Below are 19728 nucleotides of genomic sequence, written 5' to 3'. Positions count from 1 at the left end.
ATCACATTGCTGCTTCTGGGAGCTTGCTGTGCGCAAATTGGCTGCCACATTTCCTATATTACAACAGTGATTACACTTCAAAAAGTACTTCATCTGCTGTAAAGCGCGTTGGGATGTCCTGAGGTCGTGAAATGTGCTATGGAAATGCAAATCATTTATGTAGGCAAAAGATAACTTTAAAACTAAAAGAATGCGAGGAACCAACGCATACCTCATACACAGGGAGCACTCCAGGTCAAACGGATCCACAAATTCTGATCGGACATCACTTTCTCTGCTTGGACTCTGTGTTCTGGCTTCATGTGTGAATAAAACATTTTAAAAGTACATATATCAAATACTGAGGCAGAAAGCAGAATGAAAATCCTTTCATTAAATACTAATTAGTGACTATATTTACAATAATCTTTGTTCATAATATGCTGTGATATTAGAAAGGTTTTTTTACTTCGATTATTATGAAGAAAGCATCAGTGTTGCAGGAATGGGAGGTTCAGGTGCTAAAACCGGCGAGATTTGTGAATGATCAGATGTAAATAGCAAGGCCACTGATGAGTGGTTTTCATGCAAAAATGGACAGGATTTTTTTTGGGATGTGGGCGTCGCTGGCTAGGCCTGCATTTAGTGCCCATCCCTAATTGCCCTTGAGAAGATGGTGGTGAGCCGCCTTCTTGAACCGCTGCAGTCCATATGGTGTAGGTACACCTACAATGCTGTTAGGAAGGGAGTTCCAGGATTTTGGCCCAGCGACAGTGAAGGAACGGCGATACAGGTCCAAGTCAGGATGGTGTGTGGCTTGGAGGGGAACTTGTAGGTGGTGATGTTCCCATGCGTCTGCTGCCCTTGTCCTTCTAAGTGGTAGAGGTCGCGGGTTTGGAAGGTGCTGCTGAAGGAGCTTTGGCGAGTTGCTGCAGTGCATCTTGTAGATGGTACACACTGCAGCCACAGTGCGCCGGTGGTGGCGGAATATGGTCCTTAAAAAAAACACAGGATAAAATCCTGGAAAATCTTGTAACCTGGTGTAATAATAAAATAAAATTTGGCTTAGTCAACCAGTGACCGCACTTATAAACGGAGAGAATTGCAGAATGCCATTTCCAAAGCGTCGGTCAAACTCCATGTAATAAAAAAAAAGGAAATAAGACTTATTCAGGCACCCTGGCAGTAAACACCTGCGATTGTCTCCTACGGATTAGTGGTGACTGAATACTGTACCTCGCTTAATGCATTTGCTGTACCCTTCGGTCATTCCAGGTTCATCCTCTTTAACAAGGCCGCGCTTGGTTTTCAAAATGGTCTTTTTCTCGGGACTCGTCCAGGCTAGCTCAGCGGGCAAGTTCTTCAGTGCGTCTTCCTTGTCGCTCATCATTTGAGCTGACTTGGTTAAGTTGCCGTACGAGTGGGCCTTCCATTCTTGTTTGACACCTATGTCAGCTTCATCTATGTTTACCTTCAAGGGGGGGAAAAAAAGGAAGCAATGTTCTTAATTCCGAAAAACAAAAACTTACAATGCATGAGTGGAGCTCTCCATTATTCAAACAATCAGCAAACACCACATGGAATCATACAAATCATAGAAATTCACAGCTTTCGGCCCATCGTGTCTGTGCCGGCCGAAAAAGAGCTACCCAGCCTAATCCCACTTTCCAGCTCTTGGTCCGTAGCCCTGTAGGTTACGGCACTTCAAGTGCATATCCAAGTACTTTTTAAATGCAATGAGGGTTTCTGCCTCTACCACCCTTTCAGGCAGTGAGTTCCAGACCCCCACCACCCTCTGGGTGAAAAAAGTTCTCAACTCCCCTCTAATCCTCCGACCAATTACTTTAAATCGATGCCCCCTGGTTATTGACCTCTCTGCTAGGGGAAGTAAGTCCTTCCTATCCACTCTATCTAGGCCCCTCATAATTTTATACACCTCGATCAAGTTTCCCCTCAGCCTCCTCTGTTCCAAAGAAAACAACCCCAGCCTATCCAATCTTTCCTCATAGCTAAAATTCCCCAGTCCTGGAGAATATATTCTAGCAGTATTGTATTGTTATATATAAGTTTATGCATCATTCATCTATTTAGAACTTCTTAATCCATCACAGAATTTTTATGCTAGCCTAGTTGGTGAACGGACTTCACTCAGAAAGACATGGCTTCAGGACCTGTATAGCTGGCTTGATAAAGTGTTTTGTTTACCAACTTAATCCAATCAGTTCTGTTTCGGGATTATCTGCCCAGTTTTCCACAAAAAGAATTTGAATATATGAATTACATTTAATGACCTACATTGGTTCCCGGTCCACCCACGCCTTGATTTTAAAATTCTCATCCTTCGTGCTCACATCCCTCCATGGCCTTGCCCCTACCTATCTTGTAACCTCCAGCCATGCAGCCCTCTGAGAATTCGACGCTCCTCCAATTCTGGCCTCTTGCGCATCCCCCACTTCCTTCGCCCCACCGTTGGCGGCCGTGCCTTCAGCCGTCTAGGCCCCAAGCTCCGGAATTCCCACCCTAAACCTCTCCGCCTTTCACTCCTCCTTTAAGACGCTTCTTAAAACCTACCACTTAGACCAAGCCTGTCCTAATGTCTCCTTCTTTGGCTCGGTGTCAATTTTGTGGCTGATTTACGCTTCTGTGAAGCGCCTTGGGAAGTTTTACTACGTTAAAGGCGCTATATAAATGCAAGTTGTTGTTGCTTTTTGTCGATGTAAGGTGATTAATAACAGGAGGTGCAAAGGAAATTCAGTAAACAGTCTCACCTATTCTTTCAAGTACACATCTCTGTAAAGGATGAAATATTGCATTCACTTTCCTATTACACCTACCTTGCATGAGTTTTCAAATATGTTGCTGGAATTCCTAGAACTCAGCGAGTTCAGGACAATTCCCTTAATTCGAGAGCGTGGAGACAAAAGTCGCATTATGTCGGGTAACCTTTGGTGCATATTTTCAGCAATGGACGAAAGCAAGTCACACAGGATCTGGAAAAGCGTAACAAAGAAATAATGGGTTTAATATGTTTTTTAAGTGGTTAAACAAAAGTTGCGACATCACTTGAATGCAAATGTTGCTACTGTCCTGCCTGCAAGATGTTCCAAAATTGAGCTATTGAAATATAATTGATTGAAGGATGTGTAACGTTACAATTTAGCTCATGTTTCATAGACTTTAGTCACAGTGACAGGTTCAGTTAAGGATCAAGTTTCATGTTTGAAAGTGACAGCTGCAATCCAGCAGAAAATTTGACCAAAAAAATGCTTTCAATACAATACTACTGTAGTAGGATTGTTATTTGCACCCGAAAATGGAATGAATTCCACATCTGTTGCAATCTAAGTCAGCTTCTCAAGTTAAGAGCAACTGTAAGAAATTGAATAAAGAATTAATGTACAGCCTGAGAAAGGAGTCAGATTTTAACATAAAGCTAATGACCCAAGTGAGAGGGGAGTCCAGAACTAGGGGGCATAACGTTAAGGTTAGAGCCAGGCCGTTCAGGGGTGATGTCAGGAAGCACTTCTTCACTCAAAGGGTGGTGGAAATCCAGAACTCCCTCCCCCAAAAAAGCTGTTGAGGCTGGGGGGGGTCAATTGAAAACTTTAAAACTGAGATTGACAGATTTTTGTTAGGTAAGGGTATTAAGGGATACGGAACCAATTGGGTAAATGAAGTTAAGATAAAGATCAGCCATAATCTAACTGTGTTGGGATCGGTCGAAAACAACAGGCAGAGACTCTTGTTTAAGCCAAAACAAAACGTGTCTTACTTTAATCACTCTCCACGAGGTCTGAAGGGCTCAGCCCCGTGCAGGGGCTATGATGTCATCACGCAACCGATGTCATGACGTCATCACACTACCGACGCTCTTAAAGGGACCCTGCACCAATAACCCAACCCAGCATGTACATATCACAACATTGCTATACATAGTGAATTGTGTTTAGGTACATATAACAGCATTGGTTATACATTGTGTTATTGTCCCTATGTGGTCTCCGCCACATACGTCCCCCCAGAATTCACTAGCACTGGCAATGTCAGTCGTTGGGGGTGCTGGGTCACACGGCCGGAACAGCTCCTCAGTTCCGGGGCGGGGACCGGGGGGTTCGTCGGAGGGACCTCGGGCGCTCGGTGGTGGACTGAGGGTGCGGAAACCGGAGGTCGGCCCCGCCTCGGGGGCTGTGCCAACTCAACGGCTTCGGTCCAGGTCCAGGTGGGCTGGCTTAAGACGGTCCATGGAAATGTAGTCCGGCTTACCGCCGACATCCACTACGAAGGTCTTGTCCCCGGTTTCCAGGACGCGGAATGGTCCCTCGTAGGGTGGCTGAAGAGGTCCCCGGTGGGTGTCGTGGCGGACGAAAATGTACTCCGCCTCACGAAGGTCGAGCGGAACGTGGGACTGCGGGAGGCCGTACTGCAATGTGGGCACCAGCGCGAAAACCTTGGCGCTGTCCAGAAGGTTGGACCGCTGACGGGCTGCGGACCAAGGTTCCGTTGCGTTGGGGACGAAATCCCCGGGAACCCGTAGCGGCTGGCCGTAGACGAGCTCAGTGGACGAGGACTGGAGGTCCTCCTTGGGAGCGGTCCTGAGTCCCAGCATGACCCACGGGAGTCTGTTGATCCAGCTGTCGTCCCGGAGGCTGGCCCGGAGCGCGGCCTTCATGGAGCGATGAAACCGTTCACACAGCCCGTTAGCCTGAGGGTAGTATGCTGCGGTGGAGTCTCAACCCGAGGCCTCGGGCGACAGCGTTCCAGAGCTCTGACGTGAACTGGGGCCCCCGGTCGGAGGAAATGTCAGATGGGGCGCAGAACCGGGCGACCCAAGTGCTGATGAACGCCCGAGCCACATCGGTAGCCGTCGTTGAAGACAGCAGGATGGCTTCCGGCCATCGGGTGGTTCTGTCGACCATTGTGAGGAGGTGGGTGAACCCACGAGAGGGCGGCAGGGGCCCCACCAGGTCCGCGTTAACGTGGTCGAACCGCCTCTTGGGCACCACGAAAGGCGCCAACGGGGCCTTAGTATGGCAATGTACTTTCGAGCGTTGGCATACCACGCAGGTATTGGCCCAGTCGCAAACGTCTTTCCTGAGCCCGTGCCAGGCGAACTTAGCCGCCACCAGCTTCTGTGACGGCTTCCTGCCCGGGTGGGAAAGATTATGGACGGCATCGAAAACTTGCCGTCTCCACCCTTTGGGCACGACGGGACATGGCTACCCAACGGAGACGTCGCACAGGAGTGTGGTGCCGGCAGCGTCAAACGCGACGTCCATCAGTTGAAGGCCCGTGACCGCCGTCCTGTAGGCCTGGACGTCCGGGTCGGAGGCCTGGTCGGCCGCTATGCAGGTGTAGTCGATGCCGAGGTGTACGGCGCTGGCGACGGCTCGGGAGAGGCAGTTGGCGACGGGGTTGTCTTTCCCAGCCACATGCTGGATGTCCGTTGTAAATTCCGAGATGAAGGCCAACTGGCGTTGCTGACGGGCCGACCACGGCTCGGAGGCTTTGGCCATGGCGAAGGTCAATGGCTTCACAGATCACAGAAATCACAGAAACCCCACAGTGCAGATAGAGGCCATTTTGGCCCATCGAGCCTGCACCGACACATATCCCACCCGATCCCCGTAACCCCTACACCAACACATATCCCACCCTATCCCTGTAACCCCACGTATTTAATCCCCCTAACACTAAGGGTCAATTTATCATAGCCAATCAACCTAACCCGCACATCTTTGGACTGTGGGAGGAAACCGGAGCACCCGGGGAAAACCCACGCAAACACGGGGAGAATGTGCAAACTCCACACAGACAGTCACCCGAGGCCGGATTCGAACCCGGGTCCCTGGCGCTGTGAGGCAACAGTGCTAACCACTATGCCACCGTGCTGCCCTTGTGCTTGTGGTCCACGAACGCCGTGAACGGGCGGGCCTCCAGCAGGAAACGGAAGTGTCGGACGGCGAGTTAGAGGCCGAGAAGCTCGCGATCGAAGGTGCTGTACTTCCGCTCGTTGGGGCAGAGCTGCCGGCTGAAGAAGGCGAGCGGCTGCCAGGTGCCGTTGACCCACTGTTCGTGGACTGCGCCGACCGCATAGTCCGAGGTGTCGGTGGTGAGAGCGATCGGCGCATCAGGTAACAGATGCGCCAGCATGGTCGCATTAGCCAGGGCCCGTTTCATGTCCGTGAAAGAACTGGCCATCTCATCGGACCAGTCGACGACGAGTTTGTCGGGCTTGCCTTTGAGGGCCTCGTAAAGGGGCCGCATAAGCTGGGCTGCTCGGGGGACGAAACAATGGTAAAAGTTCACCATGCCCAAAAACTCCTGCAGGGTCTTCACGGTGAGGGGTCGCGGGAAGTCCATCACGGCCTCCACTTTCGATGGCAGTGGCACCGCCCCGTCCTTCGTGATGCGGTGCCCGAGAAAGTCGATCGAGGACAGCCCGAACTGGCACTTGGCCGTGTTGGCTGAGTCGTTCGAAGAGAGTCCGGAGATGGGACACATGCTCCGTCCTGGAGGCGCTGGCGATGAGGATGTCATCCAGGTATACGAACAGGAATGTCAGGTCCCATAACACAGTGTCCATTAGGCGTTGAAAAGCCTGTGCGGCGTTTTTGAGGCCAAATGGCATGCGGAGAAATTCGAATAGCCCGAACGGGGTGATCACCGCGGTTTTCGGGATGTCCTGCAGCCGGACAGGGACCTGGTGATAACCCCGGACGAGGTCCACTTTCAAGAATACCACTTTCCCGGCCAGGCGGGCGGAAAAGTCCTGGATGTGTGGAATCGGATAGCGGTCGGGGATCGTCGCGTCGTTGAGACGCCGGTAATCTCCGCACGGGCGCCACCCGCCGCCTGGTTTCGGGGCGATGTGGAGGGGCGAAGCCCACGGACTGTTCGACTGGCGGATGATGCCAAGGCTCTCCATGGTGTCGAACTCGGCTTTGGCGATGGCAAGCTTCCCCGGGTCGAGGCGCCGAGCGCGGGCGTAGACGGGTGGACTGGTGGTCGAGATGTGGTGTTCTACCCCGTGTTTGGTGGCGGCGGACGAGAACGTGGGCTTCGTGAGGTCTGGGAACCGGGCGAGGAGGCGGGAAAACTCATCGGAGGCCGAGTGCGCGCTGGACAACTGCGTCGTGCTGGACCCGCTGAGGGAACATGGGAGCGAGCTGAAGGTTTCCGCGTTGATGAGACGTCGGTTCTTGACGTCCACCAAAAGGCCATTGGCACAGAGGAAGTCAGCGCCGAGAAGGGGGGTGGACACTTTTGCTGTGACAAAATCCCAGGTGAACCGCTGCCCGCCAAAACAAAGCGCCACGTTCCGTTTCCGAAGGTGCGGATGGAACTGCCGTTGGCGGCTTCGAGGACGGGGCCGTGGTTCCCCCCTTGAATGTCTATGGCTGACGCAGGCAGGACGCTCACCGGGCGCCCGTGTCGCAAAGGAAACGACATCCGGAGTCGGTGTCTGTAATAAACAACAAACTGCCTGAACGGCCGACAGGCATAGCAGCCGACGAGTGGTCTTTAGTTTGTTTCGACGGGGGAAAACGGCACGGGGGCCGACACTTCCTGGCTTTGGGGCTGAACTGCATGTGGTAGAAGCAGAGGCTTGAGGGTTGCCGCCGTTGGGCTGTAACAGTGGGGGCAGGGCTCCGCGTGGCCGCACAGTGCTGTTGCTCGGCGGAGAAAAATTTGTCGGCCTCCTTGGCCAGGTCGCGGAAATCGGTAGTGGAAGAGTTGGCTAAAGCCGACCGTACCTGACTTGGCAGCTGTTGAAGGAACAGTTCCTTGAAGAGGAAGCATGGCCTGTGTATGCCCAGGAGGGCCAGCATGTGGTCCATCAGCTCCGAGGGCTTGGAGTCGCCAAGCCCGGGTAGAGAGAGAAGCCGGCGTGCGCGTTCGGCTTCGGTGAGTCCGAAAGTTTGTAGGAGGTGCGCCTTCAGTGTATCGTATTTGTTGAGCTCCGGGGGTTTTCGAGCAGGTTCACGACTCTGGCCGCGGTGGAGCTGCCGAGAGTGGAGACGACGTAGTAGTACCTCGTGTCGTCCGCGGTGATGTCCCGGAGTGCAAATTGAGCCTCGGCCTGGGCGAACCAAGCGGCAGCCTGTTGTTCCCAAAACTCGGGTAATTTGATGGAAACGGCATTCGTCGTCATTTCAGGTGAGGTCTTTGGAATTGTCCAAAAGAGCAGCGGGGTCACCAATGTTGGGATCGACAGAAATCAACAGGCAGAGACTTTTGTTTCAGCCAAAACAAAACGTGTCTTACTTTAATCTCTCTCCACGAGGTCTGAAGGGCTCAGCCCCGTGCAGGGGCTATGACGTCATCACGCTACCGACGCTCTTAAAGGGACCCTGCACCAATAACCCAACCCAGCATGTACATATCACAACATTGCTATACATAGTGAATTGTGTTTAGGTACATATAACAGCATTGGTTATACATTGTGTTATTGTCCCTATGTGGTCTCCGCCACAACTGAATGGTAGAAAAGGCTCAGGGGACTGAATGGCCCACTCCTGTTCCTGTGTAGTCTATATTTTACTAATTTGAGCTTTTAATATTTCAATAGCATGTGAATCTACACTAAATTTAACAGTCTTTATTTTGCATACATAAAGTGTGTGTTCCAGTTATATAGTACTGAATGTTCAATTACCTTTTGAGCTTCCATTTTTGCGGTTCTATTTTCCGAATCTAAAGCGATACAAATGAGATACTCCTTCAAAGCTTTGTCCATTTTCTGTAGGCCAGCCAGCGCTTGCGCTTTTCTTAAGTGACCCTAACAACAAAGCACATCGGATGTTGAGGATGCAAATATTGCTGGTCTTACAACACAACCATGACTGCTATAATGATGAAACAAACGGAACAATGTGGAGTTTTTGAGTTTTTGAAAACCTCACTTTAGACCAGAAGGGCTGGATGCTGCAGGCAGCATTTCCATCGCGCAGTGCATCTTCAAAGCGTCTCATACTCGCGTTAATCTGTGCACGGTTGCTCAAAAGTAAATGGTCTTTGGGTGCTGCAAACAAAGCACATGTAGAACAGAGCAGGATGCAAAAAAAAATTGCCACTTCATTCATTTTAAAATAACTAAAGCTGAACTGAGATACGTTGATAGAATAATTCTCCGTGTGTGCTTTCTGCTGTAATAAACCTCCGCCTCCGAGTATCAATATCCCTCTTTCTTGTTAGGGCTGTGCGACCAGAATAATTAACCTGTCTGTTCTCTCCGCAGATACTATTGAACCTGCTGTGTTTTTCCAGCCTTTCCCATTTCCTGCTGCTTGTCTAAGGATGTACATGGATTTGAGTGTAACTTATCACATATTCCTGGTGTGTCCATTTACTATCTATGGTAATTCTATTTCAAAAGTAACTACATTTGGACCTCATTATTACAAACTCACTGGGACTGGGAAAGTAAATCTTGCTATCAGGAATCTAACTGCTTGAGAACAGAGCCTCTGCTTCAACTTTATTGTAAAATAATAAGAGTTTCTTACAATAAGGCTTGACCATGGCAATTATAAAATGCCCACCATTACATAATAGCCAAATAAAGATTCGGTACCTTAGTCATATAATCTCTCCTGCCTTCCACCCGATCACATACCTTTCCTTTGTTCTTTCCTCCCCTCCTCTCTTTCCCTGCCCCACACCTGCTTAAAACCTGTTACATCTCTAACTTTTTCCAGTTCTGACAAAGGGTCATCGACCTGAAACGTTAACTCTGTTTCTCTCTCCCCAGATGCTGCCTGACCTGCTGAGTATTTCCAACATTTTCTGTTTTTATTTCAGATTTCCAGCATCTGCAGTATTTTGCTTTTGTACCTCACAGTTGTTTATCGTTGTGCACAGGTAAGAGTTTTTTTTTAAACTGTTACAACTTGACTCTTCTGCAATACAGAGTGACTTCAGGAATGCACAGTTTGAACGAGCATGATGTGAACCTGCACCATTTGCTCCAGGGTCCTTGGCAATCAAATATTCCGAATCAGGAGCAAAAAAACAGAAGTGAATACCCAAAGCATTTAAACCTGACAGTGACTTGTGCCTTAAAACCATGAACAGATAGCGGTGCAAATGTTTTTATCACCAGACTGATACCTGGGATGGCAGGAATGACGTATGAGGAGAGATTGGGTCGATTGGGCTTATATTCGCTGGAGTTTAGAAGAATGAGAGGGGATCTCATTGAAACTTATAAAATTCTAACAGGACTAGACAGACTAGATGCAGGAAGGATGTTCCCGATGGCCGGGGAGTCCAGAAATAGGGGTCACAGTCTAAAGATAAGGTGTAAGCCATTTAGGACAGAGATGAAGAGGAATTCCTTCACCCAGAGAGTGGCGAACCTGTGGAATTCTCCACCACAGAAGGGCAGTTGAGGCCAATTCATTAAATATATTCAAGAAGGAGTTAGTTATATTTCTTAAGGCTAAAGGGATCAAGGGATATGGGGAGAAAGCAGGGACAGGATACTGAATTTGGATGATCTCATTAAATGGCGGAGCAGGCTCGAGGGGCCGTATGGCCGACTCCTGCTCCTATTTCTTATGTTCTTATGGTCAGGTGGGAAAATAGGGCTAGGCTTCCGAGAACTGCATCTTCAAGAGGCATTCCCTTCATTCTCTGAATTTTATTTTGGAAGGAGGGAGCCAAATGAAAATTTGAATTTCCCCACCCCCTACCCCCAATCTAATGTGAATGCACGATGTAGTAAAAGAAAAAAAGAGAGAACCTGCTAAACTGCTATTCACTTTTTTTGTGCTGACCACTTGGAGGTCTGGTGTATTTGGCAGGCAAAGGGTTAAAAGGTAATGGCCGTCACCGGTAGCCCAAATGGTAACGTGCTCGAGGGTTTTGCCTATGCTGGCTTGTTTGACTTGGCTGAGTTTTTGCCAGCTCTCAGTCCGGAGACTGGATGACGCACTGTATCCAGCAAAGTGAAGTGAGGGAGTCGGAGAGCAATCCTCCAAGAGTATTTTTTTTCCCTTCTTGGCCCTGTTTTTTTTTTTTGTTCCTCTCCCAGGAGATGACATGGCTGCTGGAGGGCTAGGGGTGGTGGCTGGGGGGAGGGGGGTGTTGGCTGGGGGGAGCTGGCTGCGGGAGCGGTGGGTGGGAAGTCTGTAGTCATGATGCTCCATCGTGAGTGTGGGGCAGGAGAGATGGGCCAGCTGTACTTTTCCAGCCCGTCATTTCCTGCACTGTCCGACTTGCCCTCTTTGAATTGATGCTTTCAAAAGACAATTGTCGAGCTATAATTACAGTGGTGAGAGAGAAGCTTATTTTACTCTAGCTGGCTCAGTATCTGCTGTGCCAGGTGCCCCACAAATGGATAAAGTGCGGTCTAAAATAATATTTTTTTAATGTTCTAGACAACTGTAATTATCAGCCTTTTGAGAGCTGTTTTTTGGGGGAGGGGTCTAAATTTAAAGTTATTAATACGAATGCAATACGATGCAATTATTCTTAAATCGTAACTTTTAAACTGCCCTATTTATATTAAAATAAAGAAAGGCTTACATTTATATAGCGCCTTTCACGACCACCGGGCATCCCAAAGAGCATTACAGCCAATGAAGTACTTTTTTTGAAGTGCAGTCACTGTTGTAATGTAGGAAACGCAGCAGCCAATTTGCCCACAGCAAGCTCCCACAAACAGCAATGTGATAATGACCAGATAATCTGTTTTCTTTAATGATGTTGATGGAGGGATAAATATTGGCGGGACACCAGGAAGAACTCCCCAGCCCTTCTTCGAAGTAGCGCCCTGGGATCTTTTACATCCACCTGAGAGAGCAGACGGGGCCTCGGTTGGTTTAACGTCTCATCCGAAAGACGGCACCTCCGACAGTGCAGCACTCCCTAGATTTTTGTGCTCAAGTTGCTGCAGTGGGGACTATGAACCCACAACCTTTGGACTCTGGAGACCAGAGTGCTACCCACTGTGCCACTGGCTGGCACCGTTAATTCAATGTGTGTGTGTGTGTTTAAAAAACGTCGCATTTAAACTGAATCACAAATGGAAAGCTTTAGATGGGATAGTTTCTGTTTGATCCAGTTCTTCCACTAAGGTTACAAAACTGCCGCTCCATAACCAGAGGCCACTGTGACAAAGCGGTGAAATAGCAGGATCACATCTTATGCAACACGCCCTGTTTTGTTAACCACAATTAATCCTCCCCAGTGTCCCTTAAACATACCTCAAATACCTCCTCCAGTAAATATCATCGATTTAACTTGCGCCTTATAAACCGTTATCCCCCCCGGGACTCTGTCGGGCAGCCCACCCTCGCTTTATATTTCTGTTCACATATATTAACATCCTCATCCCGTCCAATAAAAAGATACAACTTTTGCACTTTACCCATTTCGCTTTATTACTTCCAAACGTTTGCAAATTTTAAACAGGAGTGCAAAAAATGTATATATTTTGATTGCCCCACTTCACATTAGATCCAAAGTACTGAAATGTGCAAGTTATAAATAAAAATATATATATAACTGTACGTTACCTAACGCGATTGCTTCGTGATATTTCTCTAAGGCAGCCTGCGGTCGCTTGTTCTTGTACAAGACGTTGCCTTCGTGTCGAAGAGTTAGTGCTCTTGTCTTTGCTGGGTAGTACTTGCTCAAAAAACTGCTTAAAACCACGTTGATTTTATAGGCGCCGGAGGAGGAGGCGAGTTTCTCTTTGCAAAGTTTGCAGGGGGCTCTGTGGCTGTCTCGCTCCTTCTCCAGGCACCTCTTGCAGTGAGTGTGGCCGCACCGCAGGGTGACGGGCTGGAAGAGGGTGCCGGTGCACTCGGGACAGCCCAGCAAACCCTTGCCCGCCGGCTCCGGCGGCTCCCCCCCCTCCGCCCAGCCCTGGCTGCCCCTGACGCCGTCGGCCAGGCAGTCGACCAGCAGCCCGAGCTGCTCGGCTCTCAGCCTGCCCTGTTGGCACAGCAGCTGGTACTGCTGCAGGGCTTCGGCCAGCCGCCCGGCCAGTGCCAGGCAGTGGGCACGGTTCAGGTGCAGTGCCACCTCCTCCACCCTGGGCTCCTGCTCCTCCTGCCCCTGCAGCTGACACGCGTAGAGTTCAGCGGCCAGTTGGAAGTTCCTCGCCCTGAAAGCTCCGGCGGCCAGCTCCAGCATCACCTCCACGCCACTGCCTTCTGAACCCATGGCTGGAGAGAGAGGGGTGGGTGGCTGGAGCAGAGGGAGCCCTCCTTGACTCAAACAGCCCCCACCAGCAGCTAGCCCAGCTGGCACTGACAGCCGCCCTCCTGACACATACCGTATGGCTCCCAATCCCTCGAAAACCCCCTCAATTCCCATGGAAGGGAGAACCTTATCCACAATATAAAAAAATGTGTTACATAAAGCGAGATCACATGACATTCCTTCGCCGCCTCCCATTGGCCTGACTCACACTGTTACAAAACCAGCAAGTTCTGTAACATTTTGTTTATTTTGAATTATTATTGGGGGGGGGGGGAGGTAATTACTGGACTGACATTTCTCTCTCCCAGTTTACCCTTGAAGCTGTTTTTTCCCTTTACTCCCGGCATGGGCTGTGCCCTATAATTATTGAGGTACTGTAACAAGTCATTAATAGAATTACCTGGGGTGCTTACATTGACTTCATAAGAGCTTAATATTTAGTCTGCAAGAACCTGCAGGCAAATTATAATACAATGCACCACAATATATGACCACATTGCATAAATATATAAACACCAATGCTGTCTTTACAGTTCTTGGATCTATTTTAAAATTTTGCTTAAAGTGACATCGTCTGCGTTTTATATCAAATCTGCACCGACTTTCCGCATTAAAACTGAAATATTGACTTCTTGCAAATCCAACCGTTATCGATGCCCTATTAAAAAAGTGAGGTTCCGTAACTTGTTATCGTGCAGCTAGTACGCAAAAAAAAATGTGCTTATGAAATAGTTCTGTTAATAATTGCCGCCAACGATTTTGATCCAGTAACTTTTTTCACAGAATGTTCTCTTCGTTTGTCTAGTGTGTGTGTGTGTGTGTGGTGTGTAGATTACATCACCCCTTATGTAAGGCACTGCCATCGTGTCCGTTTACATAAAGAAAGCCTCACTATTGTACTGGAACTTTTTGTGGGGGTATGAACACAAAAGATAGCTAGAAACACATGAAAGCAAGAGGTGTTTTATTTCTCTCTCTCTTGTAGAATTAGCACTAGTACAGTGTCGTAAAATTAAAATCAGTAAGACCAGCATCATAAACATCCCTGACCTGTCGAATTAGCAATCCCAGACATGGCTGGGATAGCCGCAAGAATTTGTATATAGTCAGAAAGTAAACAGGTCAAAAATCCTGGCAGTCGCCAACACTATGACCAGGGGGAAAAAAAACTATCTGAAGCTTTCTTGAAATCAAATACTTTACATCATAATAACAAAGGCAAAAAAAAAGTTTAATTGAAAAAAAAAGTAGGAATGATCTAGTCAAAAATGTTGACTTTAGGAAAATGGCTACATAATTGTTTATATTTTGTTTTGAGAACTTCCAGCTCGCCATAACAGGCACAAGGCATCTCAAAACACTCTTGTGTGTCACTGTAAACAGAATATGCATCCATTACACAACAGTACCATCCCACTGATGTAAGACTTTTAAGGCAAAGTGTGGGAGGTATGTAGTTACATGTCACAAGATTGTATAACCTGTGCATGTACATGACACACCTGTCTGAAAACCACAATGTTTAAATGTTGCTAATGAAAGGCTCTATTTTTACATACCAGGGGAGATCATGCTGTGTTGTCAAAATCCAACTGGTCGCACTCGCTCCTCCTTCAGTGGAAGTCTTACACGAAACGAAAGAGAATTGCAATGACAAGAAGGAAGGAAGCCCGGTTTAGTTGGCCCAGGCGTTCTTTGTTATCTCTGCATAGGATCCGAAATGGGCAAATTGATGCTCGGGAGGGAAAAGAAAGTCGAGAACTGGATATTCCTTGGCTGGTTAAGAAATAACAAAAATGATTCTCCAAATATATCCTTTTGTTGTATTTGTTTATGGGATGTGGGCGTCGCTGGCAAGGCCAGGGTTTATTGCCCATTCCTAATTGCCCTCAAGAAGCTGGTGGTGAGCCGCCTTCTTGAATCACTGCAGTCCGTGTGGTGAAGGTGCTCCCACAGTGCTGTTAGGGAGGGAGCTCCAGGATTTTGACCCAGCGACGATGAAGGAACGGCGATGTATTTCCAAGTCAGGATGGTGTGTGTGACTTGGAGGGGCACTTGGAGGTGGTGGTGTTCCCATGTGCCTGCTGCCCTTGTCCTCCTAGGTGGTAAAGGTCGCGGGTTTGGGAGGTGTTGCCGAAGAAGCCTTGGCGAGTTGCTACAGTGCATCTTGTAGATGGTACGCAGTGGGGGAGGGAGTGACTGTTTAAGGTGGTGGATGGGGTGCCAATCAAGTGGACTGCTTTGTCCTGGATGGTGTCGAGCTACTTACGTGTTGTTGGAGCTGCATTCATCCAGGCAAGTGGAGAGTATTCCATCACACTCCTGTCCATCAGAGTATAGTTAGATGGGGCAAATTGCAGTTAGGCCACTGCAGGCTCATTACCCAAACATCACTGGGCCAAATGGCCTCCTTCTGTGCTGTACTATTCCATAATTCTATGATCACCAGCAAGAAAATAATGGAAACCATTCAAAGGAGGATGCTGGGAAAGTAGCTACATAGCAACAGATTAATACAAAACAACCAGCATGTATTTACAAAGGGAGTCCAGCGCAACAAACCTCTTGTAAGCTTGTTCAATTTGCAGACAGCAGTGAAAATAGTGAGATCAGTCGGGTTGAACTTAACAATTTGCAGAATATTTAGTTCAGCTATGTAATTGGATGGACAAATGGGAGATGGCATATAATAATGACAATTGTAAGGCATTACATGTATTGTAGAAAAATGAGCTGCAAAGGTAGACAACGGTGTCAGCCGTGGCTCAGTGCCAGCACTCTGGCATCTCAGTCAGAAGGTTTTGGATTCAAGCCCCACTCCAGGGACTTGAGCATTGTAATCCAGGCTGACACTCCCAGTGCAGTGCTGAGGGAGTGCTGCACTGTCGGAGGTGCCGTCTTTCAGATGAGACGCCAAACCGAGGCCCCGTCTGCTCTCTCAGGTGGGCGTAAAAGATCCCATGGCACTATTTCGAAGAAGAGCAGGGGAGTTATCCCCGGTGTCCTGGGGCCAATATTTATCCCTCAACCAAGACCCGAAAACTGATTATTTGGCCATTATCACCTTGCTGTTTGTGAACAAATTGGCTTACCACACTTCAGAAGAGCACTTCATTGTCTGTAAAGCGCTTTAGGATGTCCTGAGGTCATGAAAGACGCTATATAAATGGAAGTCACTCTTTCTTACTTTACACGGGGATTTGAAATTGCGTACATTAATTTCAATTTCGTGACAATGTGGAGAAGCAATTAAAAAAGCAGATAGAATGTTGGGGTGCAAAGCCGAAATGTAGAGTACAAGTCTACAGAATCTATGTTGAGACTTCACAAAGCACTGGTTAAACCTCAACTGGAGTACTGTACATTCTTTGTCTTCTCTCCATACGATCTGGAATGGGCGAATTGATGCTCGGGTCAACTTAGACATCATGCTTCAATGGTAACATACATGCATTGCAGAAGATGCTGTGAAAGAAAGAAAAAAAAATCTTACATTTCTACAGCGCCTTTCACAACCTCAGGACGTCCCAAAGCGCTTTACAGCCAATGAAGTACTTTTGACGAGTTATCACTGTTGTAATGTAGAAAACGGGGCAGCCAAATTGCGCACAGCAAGCGCCCACAAACAGCAATGTGTAAATGACCAGATAACCTGTTTTGGTGATGTTGATTGAGGGATAAATATTGGCCCAGGACACCGGGGAGAACTCCCCTGCTCTTCTTCGAAATAGTGCCACGGGATCTTTTACATTCACCTGAGAGAGCAGACGGGGCCTCGGTTTAACGTCTCATCTGAAAGACGGTACCTCCGACAGTGCAGAACTCCCTCAGTACTGCACTGGAGTGTCAGCCTAGGTTTTCATGCTCAAGTCTCTGGAGTGGGACTTGAACCCACAACTTTCTGACTCAGAGGCAAGTGTGCTACCATGGCTGACACATTGTTGAAGAGTAACAAGAATTTATCCCAACTGTACAGGATAGTTTGAAGGATACATAGAAAAGCACAATATTTACACTTTAAATAAATGATTAAGGAGAGGGGGACCTCACTGAGGTAACTAAACTATTAAGTGGGATGTGGTGAACTCAGAATACTACTTCAGGGTAAATAGGATAAAGGTACATCAATAAAGAAAATATCTCGCAGTGCTTTGCAGAGTGTAGGTGGACACCAAGTTGAATGGATGGAACACAAAAATTGAGAAGGGATGGAGGAATAAGGATGGTGGAAGAGATGGGTTTTTGCGAGACTTCTGAAAGTAAGCAGAGGGCTAGACAAAGGGATGGAGAGAGAATTCTAGAGGACGGGGCTGTAGAGGGAGATGTTAATCATTGCATGCACTATTTGAAGAAGAGTATGGAGTTCTCCTGGTATCGTGCTCAACATTTCTCATGATGTCGTGCTATGTGCAAAGTGGCTGCTGCACTCACTGCATTTGAAAGTAGTTCATTGTATATGTAAAGTGCTTTGAAATGTTTCTAAGAAATATAAATATAAATGTGAGTTTTTCCTTCGAGTAGCCTTGTCCTGTCCTTGGCTCTTTATTATGCTCTTTCTCAGTAAATGGAGGGAAGGTGTGAAAAAAGTCCTGTTTCAGTTGAGCACCTTGTTCCTTCAATGGCTGGAGCCTTGACTCCTGCTGTAGAATCAAGGACATTTATTCTGAAAGGTAACCATTGATCTAAGTCAATGTGTGAAACATGAGCTGCACACTGCTGAGAGAAAGTGCCATGAATTGTGCACTCCGCTAAGGCATTGAACAGATTAAGTTGTAAACACCAGTGCCCTACTTACATGGTATCAAGGTAAAGGCAACCGGAACAAGTACTTTGTTTAGTTTACATAGCTCATTATGGTGTTAGCTATCCAGGTTTTCAACAGCTTATGGGTGCATTATTTACTATGTATGACTCTGCAGAAAATAGTGACTGAATAATGAAAACTATTTCTGCCGTTTATGTACAAATGTTCAGACGGTTGACAATGATGGGGAAAGAAAAAAAGAACTAATGGTCTTGTTCAGAATAGGCCCAGATACATGGCAGAGTGGGTTAGAACACCTCATCACAATGGCCTATAGAACTAATATTTTAAGTACCCAATGACCCATTTTGTTTCCCTTCATGGGGTGACTGCTGGGTTCTTCCGGTTACAGGAAACTCTTTGGTATCCGGCACCGACAGGACCGCCGTGTTGCCAGTTGATCAAAAATTCCGGATGACGGAGAGGGTTATCTACCGAGGCTATTTTTAACAAAGAAAAATTAAAAAATCAAGAAATGTGCAGTATACAGTAATTGGGTACTCACCTACAGAATGTTGTGCTAAATGGATGGTGGAAGATGCTTGATTAAGCACAGTACTGCCAGTTGAGGGTAATGCAATGCAATGACTACCAGCAGCGTGGGAGACACGCAGTACCCCTGTAAAATGGCGGATCAGAAGAGACTACTGGCAGCGCGGGAGAGTCAGACTCCTGTTATTGAGGTGTTCCGACTTCCGACAGCGCCAAGAAGCCGAGTAGTGGCAGTTTGGAGAACTACCCCCACTGACTAACTCGGTCACCGCGGGAGACTCAGAGTCGGCAACATTGCCAGTTATTGAGGTGTAGTTTTCGGAGTGAGAATTTTGCCGGTTAATAGAGAATTCCGGATAGTTAGGTGCTGTTTAAACGAGAGTTTCCTGTACAACTTCAGTAGTTCATTCCAAAATACATCCTATTGAATGTTTTGTACAGGCAAGTGAGTTGTGAATTTATAGCTATTCATTATTTTGATAATTTTTGAATGGTAGTGGAGGTTATTATTCAAAGAGAAATGGTACTAAAGTAACTCAAACGTAAACAACAACAGAAAATGCTGGAAACGCTCAGCGGGTCAGCCAGCATCGTGGAGAGAGAAACAGAGTTAACACTCAGAGGGTGGTAGGTTTGTGGAATTTGCTGCCCCAGAAAGCTGTGGAAGCTACATCATTAAATAAATTTAAAACAGAAATAGATAGTTTCCTAGAAGTAAAGGGAATTAAGGGTTACGGGGAGCGGGCAGGAAATTGGACATGAGTCTAGGTTTGGAATGGTCATGGCCCTGTGGGTAGTGGAGCGGGCCCAGGGGCCGTGTAGCCTGGTCCTGCTCCTACTTCTTGTGTTCTAATTCTGTTGTTAGATTTCAGGAGATGGTTTTATTCCTGTTCCTGGCTGGGGTGGAGATCGCCTTTACAGAAGGTAAGTACTGTAGAAAATATAGGGACAGAGTAATCTCCTGGATGAGTTTCGATCGCCTAGCTGGGTCGGAGAGGAATTTCCCAGATTTTTTCTCCCAAATTGGCCATTGGGTTTTTTATCTGGTTTTTCGCCTCTCCCGGGAGATCACATGGGTTCGGGTGGGATGGAGAGTGATAGAAGATTTGAGGTTAGGATCAGATCAGCCATGATCTTATTGAATGGTGGAGCAGGCTCGAGCGGCCGATTGGCCTACTCCTGCTCCTATTTCTTATGTTCTTATGGCCCTTCGTCAGAACTGGAAAAAGTTAGAGAAG

General features: G+C 47.7%; 1 protein-coding gene across 1 annotated transcript in view; it reads right to left on the bottom strand.

Annotated features, from left to right (window-relative positions):
• Window positions 1-13325, bottom strand: part of LOC147125353 (LON peptidase N-terminal domain and RING finger protein 3-like) — a 47134-nt gene extending 33809 nt beyond the window's left edge. Inside the window, exons 1-6 of the mRNA XM_086001888.1 lie at window positions 12504-13325; window positions 8886-9004; window positions 8639-8761; window positions 2814-2969; window positions 1216-1450; window positions 212-296 (exon numbers count right to left, since the gene is read on the bottom strand). Coding sequence (XP_085858014.1) covers window positions 212-296; window positions 1216-1450; window positions 2814-2969; window positions 8639-8761; window positions 8886-9004; window positions 12504-13308 — 1523 coding nt within the window. The 5' untranslated portion in view covers window positions 13309-13325. The remainder of the gene's footprint in view (window positions 1-211; window positions 297-1215; window positions 1451-2813; window positions 2970-8638; window positions 8762-8885; window positions 9005-12503) is intronic.
• Between the last annotated feature and the right edge of the window lie 6403 nt (window positions 13326-19728).

This window comes from Somniosus microcephalus, chromosome 1, assembly GCF_052327205.1.
Source record: "Somniosus microcephalus isolate GS21.2 chromosome 1, FLI_Smic_1.0, whole genome shotgun sequence".
Lineage (NCBI taxonomy): Eukaryota > Metazoa > Chordata > Chondrichthyes > Squaliformes > Somniosidae > Somniosus > Somniosus microcephalus.
Note: the sequence above shows the minus strand (reverse complement) of the source record. Positions and strands in the feature narration are given on the sequence as shown.